General features: G+C 35.8%; 1 protein-coding gene across 1 annotated transcript in view; it reads right to left on the minus strand.

Annotated features, from left to right (window-relative positions):
* Nucleotides 1-20,899, minus strand: part of ERICH3 (glutamate rich 3) — a 110,173-nt gene that overhangs the window by 32,713 nt on the left and 56,561 nt on the right. Inside the window, exons 9-11 of the mRNA XM_025397188.1 lie at nt 17,662-17,848; nt 11,676-11,977; nt 4,768-5,004 (exon numbers count right to left, since the gene is read on the minus strand). Of these exons, the coding sequence (XP_025252973.1) occupies nt 4,768-5,004; nt 11,676-11,977; nt 17,662-17,848 (726 nt within the window). The remainder of the gene's footprint in view (nt 1-4,767; nt 5,005-11,675; nt 11,978-17,661; nt 17,849-20,899) is intronic.

Below are 20,899 nucleotides of genomic sequence, written 5' to 3' on the forward strand. Positions count from 1 at the left end.
TTTTAAATTTACTGATAATTAACATCATTCTTATTTTGCCCACTGTACTTTATTCTTTACCTTGACTGTCAGGAAGCCTGGGATTAAATTTTTAGTTCAAGCCTAGTCACAGTCCCATCACTGGCACTTGCAAAACTATCTTCTCCTTTTCTCTAATAACTTATGTCCTTTATTTTATTGCCTCGTATGTGTGTACATAAAATTTTAGAATAGGATTGCTTGAATTCTTTTTTGAAAAGAGTAGAACTGTAAACTAAATATTTGCTCTTGTGATTACTTAATTTACTTTTATTTTATATTATCCTAATATACTTCTCAAATTCATAATTTTGAGATTTTATACCAAAAAAAATTTCAGCGGTAAAAACAATGCGAAAATAATAACCAGTTAACATCCTGATGACAGTATCAAATCCACACATGTCAACTAACCTTGAATGCAAATGGGCTAAATGCCCCAATTAAAAGACACAGAATGGCACGCTAGATAACAAACCAAGACCTATTGCTATGCTGTTTTCAAGAGACCCATCTCACATGCAGTGACACACATAGGCTCAAAATAAAGGGATGGAGAAAAATCTACCAAGCAAATAGAAAACAGAAAAAAGCAGTGGCTCCAATTCTAATTCCAAACAAAACAGACTTTAAACCAACACAGATTAAAAAAAAAAAAAAAAAAAGACAAAGAGGGACATGACATAATGGTAAAGGATTCAATTCAACAAGATCTAACTATCCTAAATATGTATGCCCCCAACACAGGAGCACCCAGATTCATAAAGTAAAGCAAGTTCTTAGAGACCTTTAAAGAGACCTAGACTCCCACATAACAATAATGTGGAGGTAACTGTGCAATGTTGCCAGTGTGGTTTTAAAGTCTCTCACTTATACTTTAACACCACACTGGCAATATTACACAGATCATTGAGATAGAACATTAACAAAGATATTCAGGACCTGAACTCAGCACTGGTTGAAATGGATCTTGTAGACTACTACAGAATTCTCCACCTCAAAACAACAGAATATACATTCTTCTTATTGCCATATGGCACATACTCTAAAATCAATCACATTATCAGAAGTAAAACATTCCTCAGCAAATGCAAAAGAACTGAAATCATAAAAAACATCTCTCAGACCACAGCACATCAAATTAGAAATCAAACTAAGAAATGTACTCTAAACCATATAATTACATGGAAATTGAATAATTTGCCCCAGAATGACATTTGAGTAGAGAATAAAGACACAACATAGTAGAATCTCTGGAATACAGCTAAGGAGAGTATTGAGAGGGAAATTGATAGCACTAAATGCCCACATCAAGAAGTTAGAAAGATCTCAAGTTTAATAACCTAACATCATAACTAAAAGAACTGGAGAACCATCAGCAAACAAATCTCTAAGCTAGCAGAAAACAACAGATAATCAAAATCAGGCCTGAATTGAAAGAGATTGAGACATGAAAGATAATTCAAAAGATCAACAAATTCTGGAGCTAGTTTCTTTTAGTTAATAAAACAGACCACTAGTTAGACCAATAAAAAAGAAGACAAAGAAGATTCAAATAAACACAATCAGAAACTACGAGGGGGATATTACCACTGACCCCATAGAAATACAAACAACTATCAGAGAATAATATGAACACCTCTATGCACATAAACTAGAAAATCTAGAAGAAATGGATAAATTCCTGGACACACACCCTCTCAAGAATGAACCAGAAAGAAAATGAGTCCCGGAAAAGACCAATAATAAGCTCTGAAATGGAGTTAGTAATAGCCTATCAATCAAAAAAGCCAAGGACCAGATGGATTTATAACTGATTTCGACTAGATGTATAAAGAACAGCTGGTACTATTCCTACTGAAACTATTCCAAAAAATTCAAGGACGAGGGACTCCTCCCTAACTCATTCTCTGAGGCCAGCATCATCCTGATACCAAAACCTGACACAGACACAACATCAAAAAAGGAAACTTCAGGCCAATATCCTTGATGAACATCAGTGCAAAGATCCTCAACCAAATACTGGCAAATCAAATCCAGCAGCACACCAAAAAGCTTATTCACCATGATCAAGTAGGCTGTATATCTGGGATGCAATGTTGGTTTGACATATGCAAATCAATAAATGTGATTCATCACATAAGCGGAATTAAAGACAAAACCCACATGATTATCCTAATAGATGCAGAAAAGGTTTTTGATAAAATTCAATACCCCTTCATGTTAGAAACTGTCAATAAGCTAAGTATTGAAGGAACATAACTCAAAATAAAAAGAGCCATCTATGACAAACCCACAGCCAACATCATACTGATTGGGCACATGCTGGAAGCATTCCCCTTGAAAACCAGCACAAGACAAGGATGCCTTATCTCACCATTCCTATTCAACACAGTATTGGAAGCCCTACCCAGGGCAATCAGGCAAGAGAAAGAAATAAAGGCATCCAAATAGGAAGAGAGGAAATCAAACTATCCGTGTTTGGCAGACAACATGACCCTATATCTAGAAAACCCCACAGTCTTGGACCAAGAACCCCTTAGGCTGATAAATAACTTCAGCAAAGTCTTACGATACAAAATCAATGTGCAAAAATCACTAACATTCCTATACAACAACACTCAAGCCAAGAGTCAGATCAAAAATGCAGTCCCATTCACAATTGCCTCAAAAATAAAATAAAATAAAATACCTAGGAATACAGTCAACCAGGGAGGTGAAAGATCTTTACAAGGAGAACCACAAAACTCTGCTCAAGGAAATCAAAGATGACAAAAACAAATGGAAAAACATTCCATGCTCATGGATACGAAGAATCAATATTATTTAAATGGCCATACTTCCCAAAACAGTTTTTTATACATTCAATGCTGTTTCTATCAAACTAACATTGAGATTTTTCACAGAACTAGAAAAACCTATTTTAAAATTCATATGGAACCAAAAAAGAGTCAGACATTTTGCCTCATCTCCTGTATCTATCTTCTGAACATCTGTTGAGTTTCCAAACTCCTAACATTTAGTGAGAACATTGCTTATTATGCTGTAGTCTGCCACTGGTGTTTCGATCCTCTCCAACATTCTCTACTCCTCTTGCATTTTCTTTTCTAACTTAGGATTTTTTTATTTCTCTTTCTTTTACCATGAAAGTCTACTGATTGCTGTTTTCCACATATTTTCTTATATATAGCTTTCTCTCTTTCTCCCATCTTACCTATTATTAAAATTATACTTTTTTATATTTCTGAAATGCTGAGGTATGTGTGAAAATCATTGATTCAACTTATCCTAAAAGTGAAATTTAGTACTATTTATTACATGGATTTTATGGTCTTGCATTGAAAAGAATCTTTACCTCAAGTTGTTTAAAAAAACTCATAAATTTCATAGGGATTAACTATCTGAATCAAAATTAAATAATGAAAATGGATGAAAATTTAGGAATGTGTCCCTAACCCTTGGATTAGGAGAAGGCTTTTTAATTAGAAAAGAAACTGATAAACAATAACAAACAAGATTAATAGATTAGAGTAATAAAAATCAAAAAGTTCTCAATGACCAAATATTAATGAAGTAAAAAAAAAATTAAATGAAAGCATGATAGCATGTGATAAACTATGCCTAATAAAGAGCCCCCCAATAACCATAATATCCAATAGAAAAATGGGTAAAGCAAGCAATATATTCACAGAAAAGGAAATATAAATGGACAATGAATATTAGGAAAGATGCTCAACCCACCAGAAGTTAGGGTAATAAAAACTAAAACAAGAAGCTAGTATTTTTTTGCCCATAAGATTAACATAAATAAGATTAATAAAATCCAGTGAGTGGGTGTATCACAAAACAGGCTTTCTCTTATATCCTTGTTAGGAATGTGAATTATATGACCCTTTCAGAAAGCAGTCTGCCAGGATTTACTAAAATTAAACATAAGCAAATACTTAAGGAAATATGGCCTAAAGATACAGAAATATCAGTACACAAAACAATAAATTGGCATACCATAAACATTCATATTGCTATTAGCAATAATAAGTTATTCATACATGTATTGACTTCTTGGGAAACTTAATATATGTGCATAGTTAAACTGAAAAAAACAATTTCAAGAGTAACATGAATTATATGTTCACATATTTGTAAAAAATTATATAAATATTGGTATGTAAGTTTATGTACTGGAAAGATACACTGAACTGTGGAAATAGGAAATTTTTAACTTTTTCCTTCCAAACAATTTGTTACATTTGCGATGTAACTGCAACACTGATAGGATATGGCTATAGTCATAAATGTCCTTTTTAAGATTCCTTTACATTCTAAAATAGTTACAGACACATTTGTTTTACGTCTCTCTTTCATTAGATTTTTGAAGCTGCATTAATAAAATACGAAGGTAACAAATTACCTCATGCTCTCAAAAGTGGAAGCTAAATGATGAGAACACATGAACAACAAACACTGGGGCCTATTGAAGGGTGGAGCATGGGAGGAGAAAGAGGATCAGGAAAAATAATGTGTGCTAGGTTTAATACCTAGGTGATGAAATAATATGTACGACGAACCCCCATGACATAAGTTTATTTGTGTAACAAACCTTCTCATGTACCCCTTATTTAAAAGTTAAATATATATATATATATTCAAGAGAAAAAAAGAGGATTATTTCATTAAATAGAAAACAAAGAAAAGTAGTAAACACACTCAGTAAACAGCCTATGTTACATGATAAGCTCAACAACTCGCCTTGTTTATCCTCTTCCAGTTCACTCTCAGAGCATCCATCATTCTCATCTTTCACATTGTCATGGGCATCTGATGCCTTCTGTGATGAGGTTTCATTCTCTTTTACAAGGTCTAAATTATCTATTTTATCATCCAAAGGTGACTGTGGTATTCCATTCATTTGAACATCGGCCTGTCCTTCTTCATTAGCTTTTTCACCTTGTTTCTCCTCATCTACTTCAAAATCTTCTTCGTACTCTGAAAAAAGAAAATCTCCACTATAAGAATGAAAATAGAACCCCTTATCTTAACCTATTTCTCTCTAATGAGAACTTTGACTCCATTATCCTCTCTTCTCTGAGCCTTTCTTTGCTTCTTCTTTTTCGTTCAATTAGTGAACATGGAAAACTAACAGCAAATGATCAAAGATTCCAATCAGTTACATACACAAGAGCACAAAAGAAATGAAGCTCCAAATGACAAGGCTGAAACCTAATAAAAGTTCATTTACAAATGAACATCATCATCTAAAATAACCAAAATGGAAACAGAAGAACTTGATATAAAACAATAAATTAGAAATAAATTAAAAATGAAGGGAACAGGATTATAATAATGAAAGTTAATTTGGAGATCCAGTGAGGTCATATTTCATACGAAAAGTGTTCAAAATATTTGGATATCAACTTAATGAATAGTGAAGTGGAAAAATTCAATTAATCAAGTCCAAAGGCCCTGAGAAGTAACACTGTGAATAGCACATTCTTTAAGAAACAAATGGACATCAAGAAAAGGCATTATGAAGGATTCTATATGTAGGCCAGAACTGAAATCATATGCATTCTTCATTCCTACAATAAATGAAATAATTACATTTCAATGATAAAAATTTATACAAAATAGAATATTCCTGTCACAGTCATGTATTTGCTTTATTCCCTGCAGAGGTGCAAAAAATCTGTAGCAGGAAAAGGAAATTGTCACATCAGAAAAACTCCAGCTGTCCCTCGTGGTTATAATTTTTCACCTTTCATATTTAATTGTTCCCCCTTTTCTTCTACGAAAAACTAAAAATCTTGAAGTGACAACATGCCAAGGATAGAGAGCAAAAGGATCTCATGCAGAACCAATTAAGCAAATAAACAATTATCCTTAAAATAAAAATTACCATTAAAATAAAGGTTTCTCAATGTTGTGTGTTTTAGTTATTAGCTATTCTGGCTTCTCTGTCAGTGCAGGGGTTGGTCTCTCGGGTAATTTACTTGAGAGCTGTCCACCCAGTGAAAGAAACTTAATCTAGAAATGTATGCCCTGTGCATATGCAGAAAGCTCTGTAAATACAGAGAATGAGGGAGATAGAAGGGGAAAAGTGAAATCAAAACCTGTAACAAAGAAAATTAGATAATCACAAAAATGTTTCCACAAAAGAGATTTAATACATTTAAATACAAAATATGAATATCAGTAAACCAAAACTGTAAAATAAGCAAGAAGATAAAGAATTTGCTTTATATTGCTAGACGCAAACAGAAAATACTAATAAAAACGAGCAAATATTTTGATCCAAGTATTACCGGCCAAGTTATAGGATAATTCCCAAGTTATAGGATAACCCTGATAACTATCAATCAATAAGCCTATTTTTTGAGAATCTTCTATGTTTAAGAGGATAAAACTGCAAGATAGAAGACACTACAATAAGATATTCCCTGCCATGAAGGACTCTCCAATTTTTATTGAGGGAATAAGATGTAGGTACACAAGAAACACTGTACTCACTTTATCGTAGTTTTTAATATGTGATCCTCAGTAATGTGTTTTTCAACACAACTGGGCTGGATTGCTATGGATTTTTATATAGGACATATAATTAATTGTGTGAAGTAGTGTCAAGTAAGCAGAATGGAATGAAAAGAGAGCGGAAAGTCATTTTAGGGTCTCAAGGAAGACTTCCCAAAAGAGAAAGATGAGATTAGCTGCAGAATACACATACATATATCACACTACAGGTGTTTGCTACTGATCATAAGATAAGCAGAGGGCCAGAGAGAATATGAGTGGATTGCTGTAATTCCATCCATAGTGTTACATAGTAGTGAAATGTGAGGGTTTGGGAATCAGGCATTCATGTGCCCAAGACCCAGTTTTAACACCTACTAACTATGTGACCTTGGGTAATTTGTCTTTAAGCTTCAGTTTCTCCATCTGTAACATGGGTAATACAACGCTGTGGTGAGGATTGAGAGCAATAATCCCTGGAACGTGCTTAGCACAGTGCCATGAATAGCAGGTGCATAATAAATATTATGGATTAGTACTAACAGTCCTTGTGATTGCGTAGCGAAGGGAGTAGATTATAGAACAGGAGAAATCAAAAATGATATGTACTCCTTTGACAGCAACACACTTTATTCGAGGCACCTGATTAAAATCAGGCAGTACAAAGTGCCCACAATTAGGACACAATTACAGTTATATAATTGAAGCACAGCACAAAAGTGAAGGAACATGAAGTGAACCACAAGAATAGTCCCGGCATCATATTTTGTGTTTTCTCTCAAATATAAAGTCAAGGCTGCCCTGGTTTTATTCTATCCCTGCTATCATCACATTTAAATATTAGCTTTCTATTAACCACAAGCCTTCCATTGGCATTATAGCTCAAAGCACATCACTTTTGTGCCATCTACTCACGTTTTTGATATGAATAAAACAGCGGCATGCTTTCTAAAACCTTTTACATAATTTCTTCTGTTCTCCCTATCCCATTTGCCTTCTTCTAGAGAATTTAATTAGCTTGTTGTTTACCATCCCCACTAATGAGGACGTGAGTCAACACCAGGTCAACATCAATCTAGCCACAACCTAATCTTGCTGGCCTCGATTCAAACTTCTTGCTGCCCTTTCATCAGTGACTATTATGCAGAGAGCTGAACCGTTGCTGCTGTGGCTGCGTTTTTAAAAACGGAAATGAACATTTAAAGTCCATTAACTAGCCAACCCGGAAGAAAGACCCCAGGAAAACCTTTATCATAGGTATCATAAGTATAAAGTACATCACTCATAGCACTAGTTAGGTTGGTTTAAGAAAAAAAAAAGAAAATGAAAAGCTTCCACCGAACATGACTTCCATAAACCACCATGTCTTCAAAGTTAAAACACATGAAAACACATCCTATTTGTTAATACCTCTGTGATTACTATTGCTACAGATATATTAAAATTCTCATGCCAAGATAGGACAAAGACTAGAAGAGATTGTGAAGAATGGTGAGCTGGTAAAACTGTTCTAAGTGAAATCTTTTGTAAAAGATTCACTATATTCAGTAGTAATCCAACATGAAGTCTAGCGCTATAACAGCCCTGTAATTATTGTCTTGGATTCCTGAAACACTTGGGCAGCAAAAATATGAGGTGGGGAGGAAGATACCTAGAAGTTGTCCCTTTCCCGAAGCCAGCCATTCCACAGGTCACCCCAACCCATGGTTATTGTGCCCCCTAACCAGGCTTTGTCTCCTGAGAATGAGGGACACACAGGCAGTTCTCCCTTTCTGATACTTTGGACACACTATCCACAACCATGTAGTGGGTAGGCTACCTTGTAATAGAAGGTTGTACAGTGTTTGAAAGACTGAGCTTTGGAATTAGACAAACCTGGATGCAAATTCTTGTTCTGCTACTTTTATCTAAGCCTCAATTTCCCAGCCTGTAAAATTGAAGTAATAATAATACCTACCATATTGAATGGTGAGGATAAAATGAGATTGTGTGTGCACAGTGCCTAGTTCAGTGCTCAGTGCTTGGCACTTTCATTATTGTTGTTATTACTGCTTTATGTATAAGTATATACAGGCATACCTATATATACATGTAAGTATATATAAGCATACCTATACCCCTGAATGTATACCTATGTATATTCAATATACAGGTATACCTCAGGGATATTGCAGGTTGAGTTCCAGGTCATTGCAAAAAAGACAGTCACATAAACTTTTTGGTTTTCCAGTGCATCCAAAATTATGTTCCTACTATGCTACAGTCTATTGGGTATACAACAGCATTATATCTAAAAAAATGTATACACCTTAACTAAAATAACTTTATTGATAAAAGATGCTAACAATCATCTGGGCCTTAGCTGGTCATTGTCTTTTTGCTGGTGGAGGTTATTCCCTTGATGTTAATGGTTCCTGACTGATCGGGGTGGTGGTTGCTGAAGGCTGGGGTGGCTGTGGACATTTCTTAAAATAAGACAACAATAAAGTTTGCCACATCTATTGACTCTTGCTTTTATGAATATTTATCTGTAGCATGCAATGTTGTTTAATAGCATTTACTCACAGTAAACCCTCTTTCAAAATTGGGCTCCATCCTCTCAAATCCTGCCACTCCTTTAACAACTAATACATTTTATACATATTCTAAATTCTTTGTTGTCATTTCAACAATGTTCACAGCATCTTCAACAAGAGTAAATTCCATCTCAGGAAACTTCTTTCTCTGTTCATCCCTAAGAAGCAACTCCTTATCTATTCAAGTTTTATCATGAGATTGCAACAATTCAATCTCATCTTAGGCTCCACTTCTAATTCTCTTGCTATTTCTACCACATCTGCAATTACTCCCTCCACCAAAGTCTTGAGCTCCTCAAAGTCACCCATGAGGGCTAAAATCACCTTCTTTCAAACTCCTGTTCATGTTGATATTTTTACCTCCTTCCATGAATCATGAATGTTCTTAATGGCGTCTAGAATTGTGAATCCTTTCCAGAAAGGTTCCAACTGAATTTGCCCTGATCCATCAGAGGAATCACTATCTATGGCAGTTATAGCCTTATAAAATATATTATTTAAAGAATAAGATCTTAAATTACTCCTTGATCCATAAGGATAATAACAGAATGGATGTTGTGCTAGCAGGCATGAAAACAACATTATTGCACTACACATCTTCATCAAAGTTCTTGAGTGACCAGGTACATTGTCAACGAGTGGTAATATGTTGAAAGAAATCTTTTTCCCTGAGCAGTAGGTCTCAACAGTGGGCTGAAAATACTCCACAAATCATGCTGTAAGTAGATGTGCTGTCATCCAGGCTTTGTTTGTTTCATTTATAGAGCAGAAGCAGATAAAATTTAGCATACCATTTAAGGGCCCTAGGACTTTTTGAATGCTAAATGAGCATTGGCTTCATCATGAACTCACCAGCTGCACTGGCTGCTAAAAGAAGAGTCAGCCTATCCTTTGAGGCTTTGAAGTCAGGTGTTGACTTCTCCTCTCTAGCTATGAAAGTCCTAGATGGCATATTTTTCAATGTAAGGCTGTTTCATCTACACTGAAGACCTACTGTTTAATGTAGCTACATTTATAAATGATCTTAGCTAGTCTTCTGGATAAAATTGCAGCAGCTCCTACATCAGCACTTGCCACTTCACCTCACACTTTTATGCTATGGAGATGGCTTCTTTCTTTAACCCTCATGAACCAAACTCTGCTAGCTTCATACTTCTCTTCTGTAGCTTCTTCACCTCTGTCAGCCTTCATAGAATTGCAGAGAGTTAGGGCCTTGCTCTGACTTAGTCTTTGGCTTATGAGAATGTTGTAGCTAGTTAGATCTTCTATCAAGACCACTAAAATTCTCTATATATCAGCAATAAGGATTTCTTTTTTATCATGCACATGTTCACTTGAAGTAGCACTCTTAACTTGCTTCAGGAACTTTACTTTTGTATTCGCAACTTGGCTAACTGTTTGACACAAGTAGCCTAGCTTTTAGCATATCTTGGCTTTTGATATGCCTTCCTCACTAAGCTTAATCGATTCTTTTGATTTAACGTGAAAGACATGAGACTCTTCCTTTCACTTGAACATCTAGAGTATATTGTATAGCATTATTAATTAACCTAATTTCAACACTGTTGTGTGTTAGGGAACAGAGAAGACCAAGGAGAGGGGAGACACTGGAGAACAACTGGTCAGTGGAGCAGTCAGAACATTGATTAAGTTCACTTTCTTACAGGGTACAGCTCATGGCATCCCAAAACAATTGCAATGGTAACAACACAGATCGCTGATCACAGATCACCATGACAGATATCATAATAATGAAAAAGTTAGAAATATTGACAAAATGTGACACAGGGATGAGGTGAGCACATGCTGTTGGACAAATGATGCTGATAGACTTTGATGCAGGGTTGCCACAAACTTTTAATTTATAAAAAGTGCTATATTTGCAAAGCTTGTGCAATAAAGCGAGCACAATAAAATGAGACATGCTTGCATACGTATGTGTGTATGTATATATATGAATGTGCATGTGTGCGTGTGTGTGTGGTGGGGGGGTGGGTGTATGTGTATGGAGAGAGGGAGACAGAGAAGCAGGGGAAGGCAGGAGAGAGGAAGAAGGAGAGAACAGAGAATAAAGAAGAAAGCAAAAAACAGCAGACAGATAGGTTCTACAACCCTAAGCCTATAGCCAACTGTTTTTAGTTATGGAATACTCTATCACCACATAATTATATAGGTTGTACCTACCTGGTGTCAAAGCAAATTCATCAATTTCATGAAAAACAGTACATTCAAAAACTTTTAAAATAGGTAAAATTTTATTTGGCCAAAATGGTCTCTGCAGAAGTCAATAGAGTCTCTAATTCATATTGACATATACTCTATTCTACCTCATCTCTGCAGGAAGAACCTTTAACCTTTCGGGGGTTAGGTCTGCCCTCCTCTAAGGTAGGTGACAAAGGACTCCACACAAAACAGCAGAGGAAGGAGGTCAGGGACACCCCACAGTAACAGAGCTGCCTGAAGTCCACAGCTGGGTAACATTTAATGGGTATTTTTGAAAATGTTGATAATCACACTTCAAAGACAAATGAAACAGCCGCAGCAACAAGAAAAGAAACTTGTGTTGTTGATTACCATATTTTAAAGTATTTTCCTGGTCGTCTTCCCAGACATCGTGTCCTGGTTTTCCTTTACTTGTCATTTCCTCCACAGCAGTTACAACTTCTTTGAGCCCTGTTTTTATTTCTTGAGCTGAAAATTTGGCTGAGACAGAGGATTGGTTCTCCTTGATCTCATTTCTTTTTGGTATCACATACTCCCTCTCTTGCCTCATTTTCCCCTCATCCTTCTTCAGGTCCTCTCCTTTCTCAGTGCTCTTTTCTTTCCTAGATTTTGGCAAAGATGTTTTTTTGTCAAGGCCCATTGCAATAATGCACCTATGAAAAATATTAACAGGAAGTGTGTGTTAACCCTTATAGACAGCACAATGGAACCTCAAAGCTTTGGAAAGCACTTATCTCTTATACTAGTAAAAAAAGATACGAAAATATTTTGATTACAGTATACACTAATAAAAATAAACAATTAAAAAGCTAATTAAAAATAAACTATTCTTTTTTGATACAAAAATCTTGTAAACAAACACAACAAATTCTTAATAATGTTATCCACAATAATAAACAAAATAAAATAAAACATCAACCAAGAACTACAGTTTCAAACTAAAATCTGTGCCTTCAAGAATATTTTTGGTCCTAAACAGTAACATGTATCATAGATACAGAAATATAGATGGGTATATAATTTTACATACATAAAAATATATTTCAAGTCTTTAAATGAGAATTATGTGATAATAGAACATGCAGATTTATAAACATAGAGAAGCTGATATAAAAATGGTCAGAAGAAGCAAGATGCCATTCAGTCTGATAACTTGTATTTTAACAACACAACAACAGTAACAAAAGACTTACAAGATTGGCTCTAAATAAATATGATTGATTTTTTAAAGTAATATATACAGTCAAATATTGTTGCATCTTTTAGGTAAGTAACTCAGGAGTTTGTACACTCATTTTCATAGAACTGTCATTATTGCTTTTAGAATGGCCTTTTGAAGTCTGTACGACAGTCTTCTGGTGATTTTTACTAGTAATAAGTTCTTATTCCTCAAAAATGGCAATAATTTATAGAGGTTATGAAGTCATTCCAAGTCAAATCTGGTGAACCATGCAGATAATCTGAATGCATTATGACATTCAAACTTTTAAATCCATTATAACAAAAGTAATGTGAATAAATTGTCTTCTAAAGCCTTTTTATATCTAAGTTGATATTAAAATAAGAATTCCAATGATAATAATATATACATTAATAAAAATGATGATTATGATAATGATAAGATTATTGAGCACTCGCTGTGCCAAGCTCTTTTCTGGGTACTCTGTATCCATTATCTTAAGGAATTCATTATCTCATAGACCAATAAATTAAGAACTATCATCACCACTTTACAAATGAGAAAACTGAGGCTTAAAAGGCTCTAGCAGTTCAAGGTCACCCAGTACGCAGGTGATGGAGCTGGATTCTAGCTCAAGACTGCTAGGCTCCATCACGTCATACTGAAGCACAACCATATTGGTCTATTACAGGTGTAGGCCTCCAGTTCCTAGTTATGATATAACTAGGAGAGATGACTAGTTACACAGACAAATGTCACACTCTCTCAGCTGACACTAATACAATCTGGAGAAGTTTCTGGCAAGACCTGGATAAAATTCATGATCTGAAAAAGGTATCTGGTAGTTATCAGTCTCTTCATTTTCTTTCTCTAGAACTACTCACATGCCCCTCTCTCCATGTGACACAACTATCAGAGAACTGAATTTATAGTGGGTAGATGAAAGCGATCAGCAAGCAGTCAAGACTTGCCAGTCCCAGAAGAATAGGAATAATATATAAAATCTGAAAAATGCCTCAACCTGAACAAATCCAATGGCAATTTCTAAAACTGAAGATTTCACGAAATTTCAGCCGTCTGCAGTATAGAAATAGCAAAGGAATTGATCTTAATACATTTTTCCAACAAGCAAATATGAGAACTGAGTTATATCACTTAACTTTTCAATATCTCCCCATAAAATAAAGCTAAAAGGATTTGCACTCAAAGTAACTATCAGGCTGTAAAAAATGAGATAACGAGATTATACTTATCTCACCCATATTAAGCACGATAAATATTTCTTGACTATAATGATGATGTGCTTAGCACATTGCTTTCCTTGGAATAAAGGTGTCATGAATCTTCACAGTATATGATTACTAGCATTGCCTTCTGTTCAAGCTGTTCTTCCCTTATCAATTGCAACACCAAATCCATTGATTTGGAGCCTCTGATATGCTGTTACTTTTAGTTTATGTTGTGGCTGCGTAAAGGCTTTGATGCCTCCCTACTGCATGCACAGACTTTTTATTGCCCATCTGCTGAAGGGAATTGGACAAACAAAGTGAGCAACATCTGCTCTCCTCGTCACTGACTACCTATTTGACTTCTGAATATAATTTGAGGTGTTGATTATGATTACGAAAGCTCAAAGCCGTCTGCATTCTACATGGTTAGGCATTTCTTCCCATGTTTCATGCTAGCAGTTGAAAATTACTATGCCTCTTCAAACAGTTCCTATAATTGAGAGATGAGGACAGTTGTGGAACCTTACACTTTGGAAGTGACCACTGCTCAGCTTTTCTTGTTTTCTGAGGACCTTAAACAGGTAATTCCTAATCATTTTAGAAATATAATTTTCTGTTATTTTATTGTACCATGTCCTCCTTTTTCTCATCATAAATGTTTCAGGGACTGGTATTTTTAAAATACATTAAAATTAATTTCATTTTGAATATATTGGAGGAATTAGTGTGCATTGCTTAATGTAACTAAAAGTATCATTATGGGTGTGACCAAAAAACCAAAGTTACAAAAGATAGTAAGTGCTATCAGTCTCCTTTGGGGTAGTTCTCAACTCTCCATGGAGTTCTGCAGTGTCATGGTCTCTAGAATAACCAGAAAAGTCTCAAGTGAGGAAGAGGACAAACAAGCAAGGCTCTAACACTCACTCACCTAACCCTGTCCCATTTAAACCACTGACTCAACTTTCAGCTGACCTACAACAGGGAGACAGCCAATGGCAATGTACTGTTCTATTTTGGGCATTCACAGATTTCATTGGAAAAATGGTTATGAAGTTAACAAAACAATTGAAAACCATTCTTCTGTAAGAACCATGCATTTCGGTTGAGAGTCATAGGCCTTATTCTTTAATATTGCAACCATTTTGATGTTATTATTTGAAAAGGTTGAAGAAAGAATCTAGAGGGGACCAAGTGTTGAAATCATAGAAAGAATTATACAGAGGCTAGTGAGTGTGGAACGAAAGTAAACGCTGTCAGTCAGATTTTGGTACTGAACTTCCATAGAAAGTGCTCAGGGTTAATAATTTACAGCTTGGATTTATACCACAACTCCAAAAGAATGTAATATATTTGCACATAGATGATTGCAGATATTTATTAGCTTTCCTGGGAATTAAACAGAACTGTGTTAAATGACCTGCCCCCAAATAAGGAGATAGCATATCTGAGTTGGAATAGGAAGGCAGCTCATGTGGTCCCTAAGTACAGGTGGGCACTGATACTATCTTGCCCTAGGCCATTCAATCTTCCATTCTCTGGATGATTCTTTTATGCTCTTATCTCTCTGGAAACACCCAACCCCTCTTCTCTCAGCCTTATCCTCAGCTGATAAATTTATGTATTGTTTAAGAAATAGAAACAATCAGCAGAGAGCTTCCAGTTGTTCCCAGCACATCTATTAATAGCAACTTACATCTCTATCTTGTATGCCTTCTTTCTTTCTTCCTGTTACCATACAAGAACGTTTCTCCTCTTCTTAAGGCTTATACCCCTACTTGAGCCCTACATCTCATCTTCTCCAGTCTACCCAAGTATTTAGCTCCAGAAATTTCCACCTTTATGTCATACTTCACGTTTCTTCTTCTCTAAGGTATTCAATAATTCTTTGTATCAGCATATAAACATATTATAGTATCTCCCATCTTAAAAAATAAAGAGCCTTCCTTGAACCCCTACGTTCTTCCTCCTGGCTACCACCTAATTACCATTCTTTATAGCAAAATTATTTTTAAACCTTCTCTATAGTCTCTGGCCTTAGTTCTTCTCCAACTATTTTTTAAATCCACTCCAAGAAAGCTTACACCCCAATTGCTGCACTGTAACTTGTGCCATGATCACCAGTAGCCAACACACTACCAAATCAATGTCCAATCCTGAGTCTTCATTTTACTTCACCTATCCACACATTCAACTCCATTAATCATGCCCTTATTCTTTAACCATTTTCTTTATTGCCAAGATACTACTCTCTCTAGGTTCTCTTTCTACTTACTGCCTTTCCTTCTTAGGCCGGTTCCTCTTTACCTCCCTCATCTTTTAAATAGAGTGACACTCATTACTCAGACATCTTCTCTATGTTCAATTCTTAAGCAATCTCATAAATGTCATCTGTATAAAAACCAGTCTCAGATTTGCGTCTCCAGCCTGGACCTCTCACCTCACCCCGGATTCGTATATTCAACTGCCTACTCAGCATCTCTACTTGCTTATCTCATACATGTCTCAGACTCAATGTGTCCTCAACAAAAACTGCTTCATTTCACCCCAAAAACCTGCTTCTTCCACAGTCTCATCTTACATACATGTTAACTGGGCTTCTTTCCAGTTATTCAAGACAAAAAAAATTGAAACATCTTTGACTCTGCTCTTTATCTCATTTCCTGCATTCAATTCATCAGTAAGCTCTACCTTTAAAATTACTTCTAACTCATTCCACCATTATCTCTTCTCTGGATTAAAGTAGTTTCTGCTATTTTCCCCACACTCCCTTGTTTATTTTTCCCACAAGAGTTACTATTAGATCATGATAAGTCATTGCTCAAAACCCACCTTAGAAGATTCCCATCCTTCTCAGATAAAAGTTAAAGTCCTTGCAATGACTCTAGGACTCTATGTGGCTTGCCCTCATGGTCTCTCTGACCTCGTCTCCAATTTCATGGGTCTATTCCTTTTGCTCTGGTCAAGCTACCTTAGATACACCAAATGTGTACCTGCTTCATGCCTTCTGTATATGCTTTTCCTCTATCTCAAAAGCTATTTCAAGAAAGCAACTTTTTTTTTTCCTGGTTTCTGCTCAAACGACATCTCATCAGAGAGGCCCTTCCTAACCATCCTACATAAAATAACACACTCCTCATGACTCTTGTCTCCCTTCACTCCATGTATCTCCCTTACCCTGTTTTGTGTTCATCATGCTGACCATCTCACATATATTAATTTCTTCATTGGTATGTTATCAGCTTTTCCTCCATTAGAATAAGTTCCATGGAGACAAGTACTTTAGTTGATTCACTCTTGTGTTCTAGCTTGGCATCTAGCCAATACTTTTAGAAAATATGAAAGCCCATAAGCAAGACTCCTGATTTCAAACAGAATGTTCAATATGAAAGCTGGTAACAGTCAAAACTGACCTTTTATCATGCATTTTGTTATGCCCAAGATTGAAACTAAGGGAGATGATGAAAACTGGGTCAGGCAGTAATGCAGGCAAACCTAACCTCTAATAGGCATAACTGAAAATGTCCAGTCAAGTAAGTCAGATGCTTGGCACACACTTTAAGGCTCAGCCTAAAACCAGTTACTAAGATGAATGCGGAAAAACAGACAAACAAACAAACAAACAAAAAATCTCTCTCCTTCCCTTCAGAAACAGTTCTTAAAGTGAGAAGAAAGGAGAGATAGAAAGTGAAATAATTTAAAATGTACTAGCTTTTATCTTCATCATATAACACCTCTGTAAGTCTGATTTCCATCTTAAAATTTCAAATTCAGCACACCATGTTACAATAAATAACCCTGAACTTAGATATTTCAGGCTCATCTATACTGAATTTTTTTTAACAATTGTGAAGAGAAATGCATTAGTAAAAACATTCAAAGAAAAATGTAGCAAAACTTGCGCTCTACCAAAGGACATTTGTTTCCATACTTGTAGCAAGGAGATGATCTCTCAACACACACAAACCCAAAGTAGCCTCGTTTGCCTCCGAGCCTGGAACCTTTTCGATGCTTGTATTCACAACAGGAGCTTAACCTGTTCACCTGCATCCCATTCAGGAAAAAGGTGAGACTGAAGGGGAAACCATGATGCCTTTTGGAAATAAACTGAAAGGTCTCTGGAATTAAAATAGAAATACATTAGTGAAAGCAGCTGACTTTGGACTAACATCTGTTAAATCATGTTTTTCTATTAGATAAATAACAATATTATGATCTAGATCGGGGTGTCCAATCTTTTGGCTTCCCTGGTCCACACTGGAAGAAGAATTGTCTTGGGTCACATATAAAATACAGTAACACAAACAATAGCTGATGAGCAAAACAAAACAAAACAAAATGTTCTTGCATAAATCTCATAAAGTTTTAAGAAAGTTTTCAAATTTGTGTAGGGCCACATTCAAAGTCATTCTGTGGCCCGTGGGCCATGGATTGGACAAGCTTGATCTAGATCATCTTTTAATTTGAGGACAATTTTTAATGATAAAATTGCATTTGATTACTTTTATTTGTAATAAATACTCCAAGTTTTTATAAAAACTCTTTGATTTTTAATAAAATAATAATGCCTAAAGTTATATGAGCACATACTATGGCCAGGCATTATGCCTTATTATCTTGTTATTTTTCAATCACGTGAAGTGGGAATTTTTCTATCACTAGATTCTAGGTCAAGAAATTAAGGCTTAGAAGAGTTCAATAACTTACTCAAGATCTTACAGCGAGTTGGAGAATTAGAGTTTGAATCCAAACATCTCTGTAGAGTCCATGCCTCTATCTTGCTATGCCATTTATTAACAAAGCAGTTAATAAGAGAAGCCTACTGTGAACTCATTAATGCCTTTTAAAATGCTTTTATTTTTAGTTGTGACTTTAAATATTTGAATATAAACATGAATGAAGCAGTTATTTCATCTCCAAGCTATACTGAATTCTGTTTGGATTTGAGAACACTTTGTTTTCCCCACCCACCCAAAAGTTCCACCAATAAATTTAGAACCACTGCCTACAATTAATAGTTTTTAATAATTCCAAGTCTTTATAATGCTCTTTGCAAAGCCCCCACCCTGCCCCGCTATTCCCACAGATATCCTAAACCCTAAGCCTGGGAAACTTTATTCTCTACAGAGTGACTCAAAATCCTGTGCCTCACGAATATTTCTTATGTCACTTCCTAAAAAAGAAAAAGAAAAAAGAGCCTCTCTGGACCCTTCCACATCTGCCAATAATAAAGTCGACAATTTTCACCTCTCTACTATGTACACATTTCCTATTGTTGCACTTACTACAATAGATTAAGATGTAGCTATACCAGTGGTTTTCAAATGTTAATGGTGTATCAGCATCACCTAGAGGGCTTATTGAAATACAGATTGCTGGGCTTTATCTCTGTTTCTGATACATCAGGTCTGTGGTAAGAACCAAGAATTTGCATTTCTAACAAGTTTCCAGGTGATGCTGATGCTATTGGTCTAGGGACTGGCTTCTAAGAACCCTCCCTAATCTAGATGTTTGCTGCTTTACATGTTTGTGAAATCCATAAGAGCTGAAATTGATGCATCTTTTTTCTCCAAGTCCCAGGACAATGGCTTAGAAGGCTCCCCCAAAATAATGAGTGAATTATTATTTTAATCTATTTTTAAGTTATTTAGAACCACTGTGTATACCACATTGTTCCCTTAAAAAAAAAAAAAAATTTACATTAGATGCAACTCATTCTAAAGAACAGACATATTAAAAAGGTAATTCAGTCATTTATACCTTAGTATTTCTGATGTAAAATTAAACAAATTTGGAAAGAGAAAGTTGACAAAGTTTAGAGTCTGGGAAAACTAGGATACAATATCTTTAAAAATCCTTCTGTCTTAATGATGAATGGATTCCTCAGGTGTTGAAAGCGAGTTTGATTGTTTTTGTTATAGAAGCTTGATTCTACACTCATGTAATATAAAGCATTCTGCTGCAGTGTCATACCCCACAACGTCCTGCGTTCCCAGTTCAGGAAGAGAGGGCAGTTAAGGAAATGTTGAGAATGGGCTCAGGAAATCAGGCCCTAAAAGTGACTGCCCTTCCATCTGATGCTCATGTAGCTGGAGAGCATACCCAGATACTACTCCATTTTGTTTTTTCATTGTTTTTCAGACTTCTAGAACAAGAATTGACAACCTTTGCCTTTACTCCTTTGTTACTTATTTTTGTATTTTAAATACAGTGACACCTCCCCATCCTGACTTGATGATTTCTTCATGGAGCAGTGGAAAGAATATAGTCTAGAAATTAGAAGGTTTTGGTCCATGGCACAGGTTAGCGTATCTTGGTGGGTCATTTAACTTTGTTGCCTTTCAGAATTCTCACCCATAAAATAGAGATGGGGGTGGGTAGAATGCACTCGTCTATCCACCACACAATCTTAAAGATTTTAGAATGCAAAATATTAGAAAGCATTATATATGATTATAATTACAATATTTGTACAGTTAATTATTTATTGTTCACTGACAGTTGGTAGCACTGTTTTAGGTACTAAAGAGAAACGAAAATAGAGAAGAATATCAAATGTGGTCTCCTCACTGAAAAAGTTATCAATAAACAATTAAATCTGGATTGCATTCACCAAATCCTCTCTTCTTTAAAATTTTATCTCTGGAGATGAACCAAAGGCTTAAAACAAAGTGAGAAGCATGCATTTATGAAAAATTACTGAACTTTAGGTAATGGGAATCCATGCATTTTTTCCTGGGCTACTCTCATCCCCAACATCTAACTACTACCTTATCACAGCAGTTCTAGTAGGGTAGGCCAGGCCACAAATAACCAGCCGCTTCACTGTCAGTGGGGGCTGACTTGATTGGAGAGCAAGAAAAGCCCTTGGCCCATGGCATGACCAGGAATAAGCAGGAATCTCAGAGGCAAGCTAACAGGGAAGGTCAGAGGTCCCATGGGCCTGTGACTGTAGTTTTGGGGTTTTTTTGTTTGTTTCTTTGATTCGTTGGTTGGTTTGGTTTGGTTTTTGTTTTTTTGAGAAGAATTCTTTTTCTGTTGCCCAGGCTGGAGTGCAGTGACACAATCTCAGCTCACTGCAACCTCTGCCTCCTGGGTTCAAGCTATTCTCGTGCCTCAGCCTCCTGAGTAGCTGGGATTACAGATGCACACCACCACGCCTAGCTATA

Source organism: Theropithecus gelada, chromosome 1 (genome assembly GCF_003255815.1).
Source record: "Theropithecus gelada isolate Dixy chromosome 1, Tgel_1.0, whole genome shotgun sequence".
NCBI classification, from domain to species: domain Eukaryota; kingdom Metazoa; phylum Chordata; class Mammalia; order Primates; family Cercopithecidae; genus Theropithecus; species Theropithecus gelada.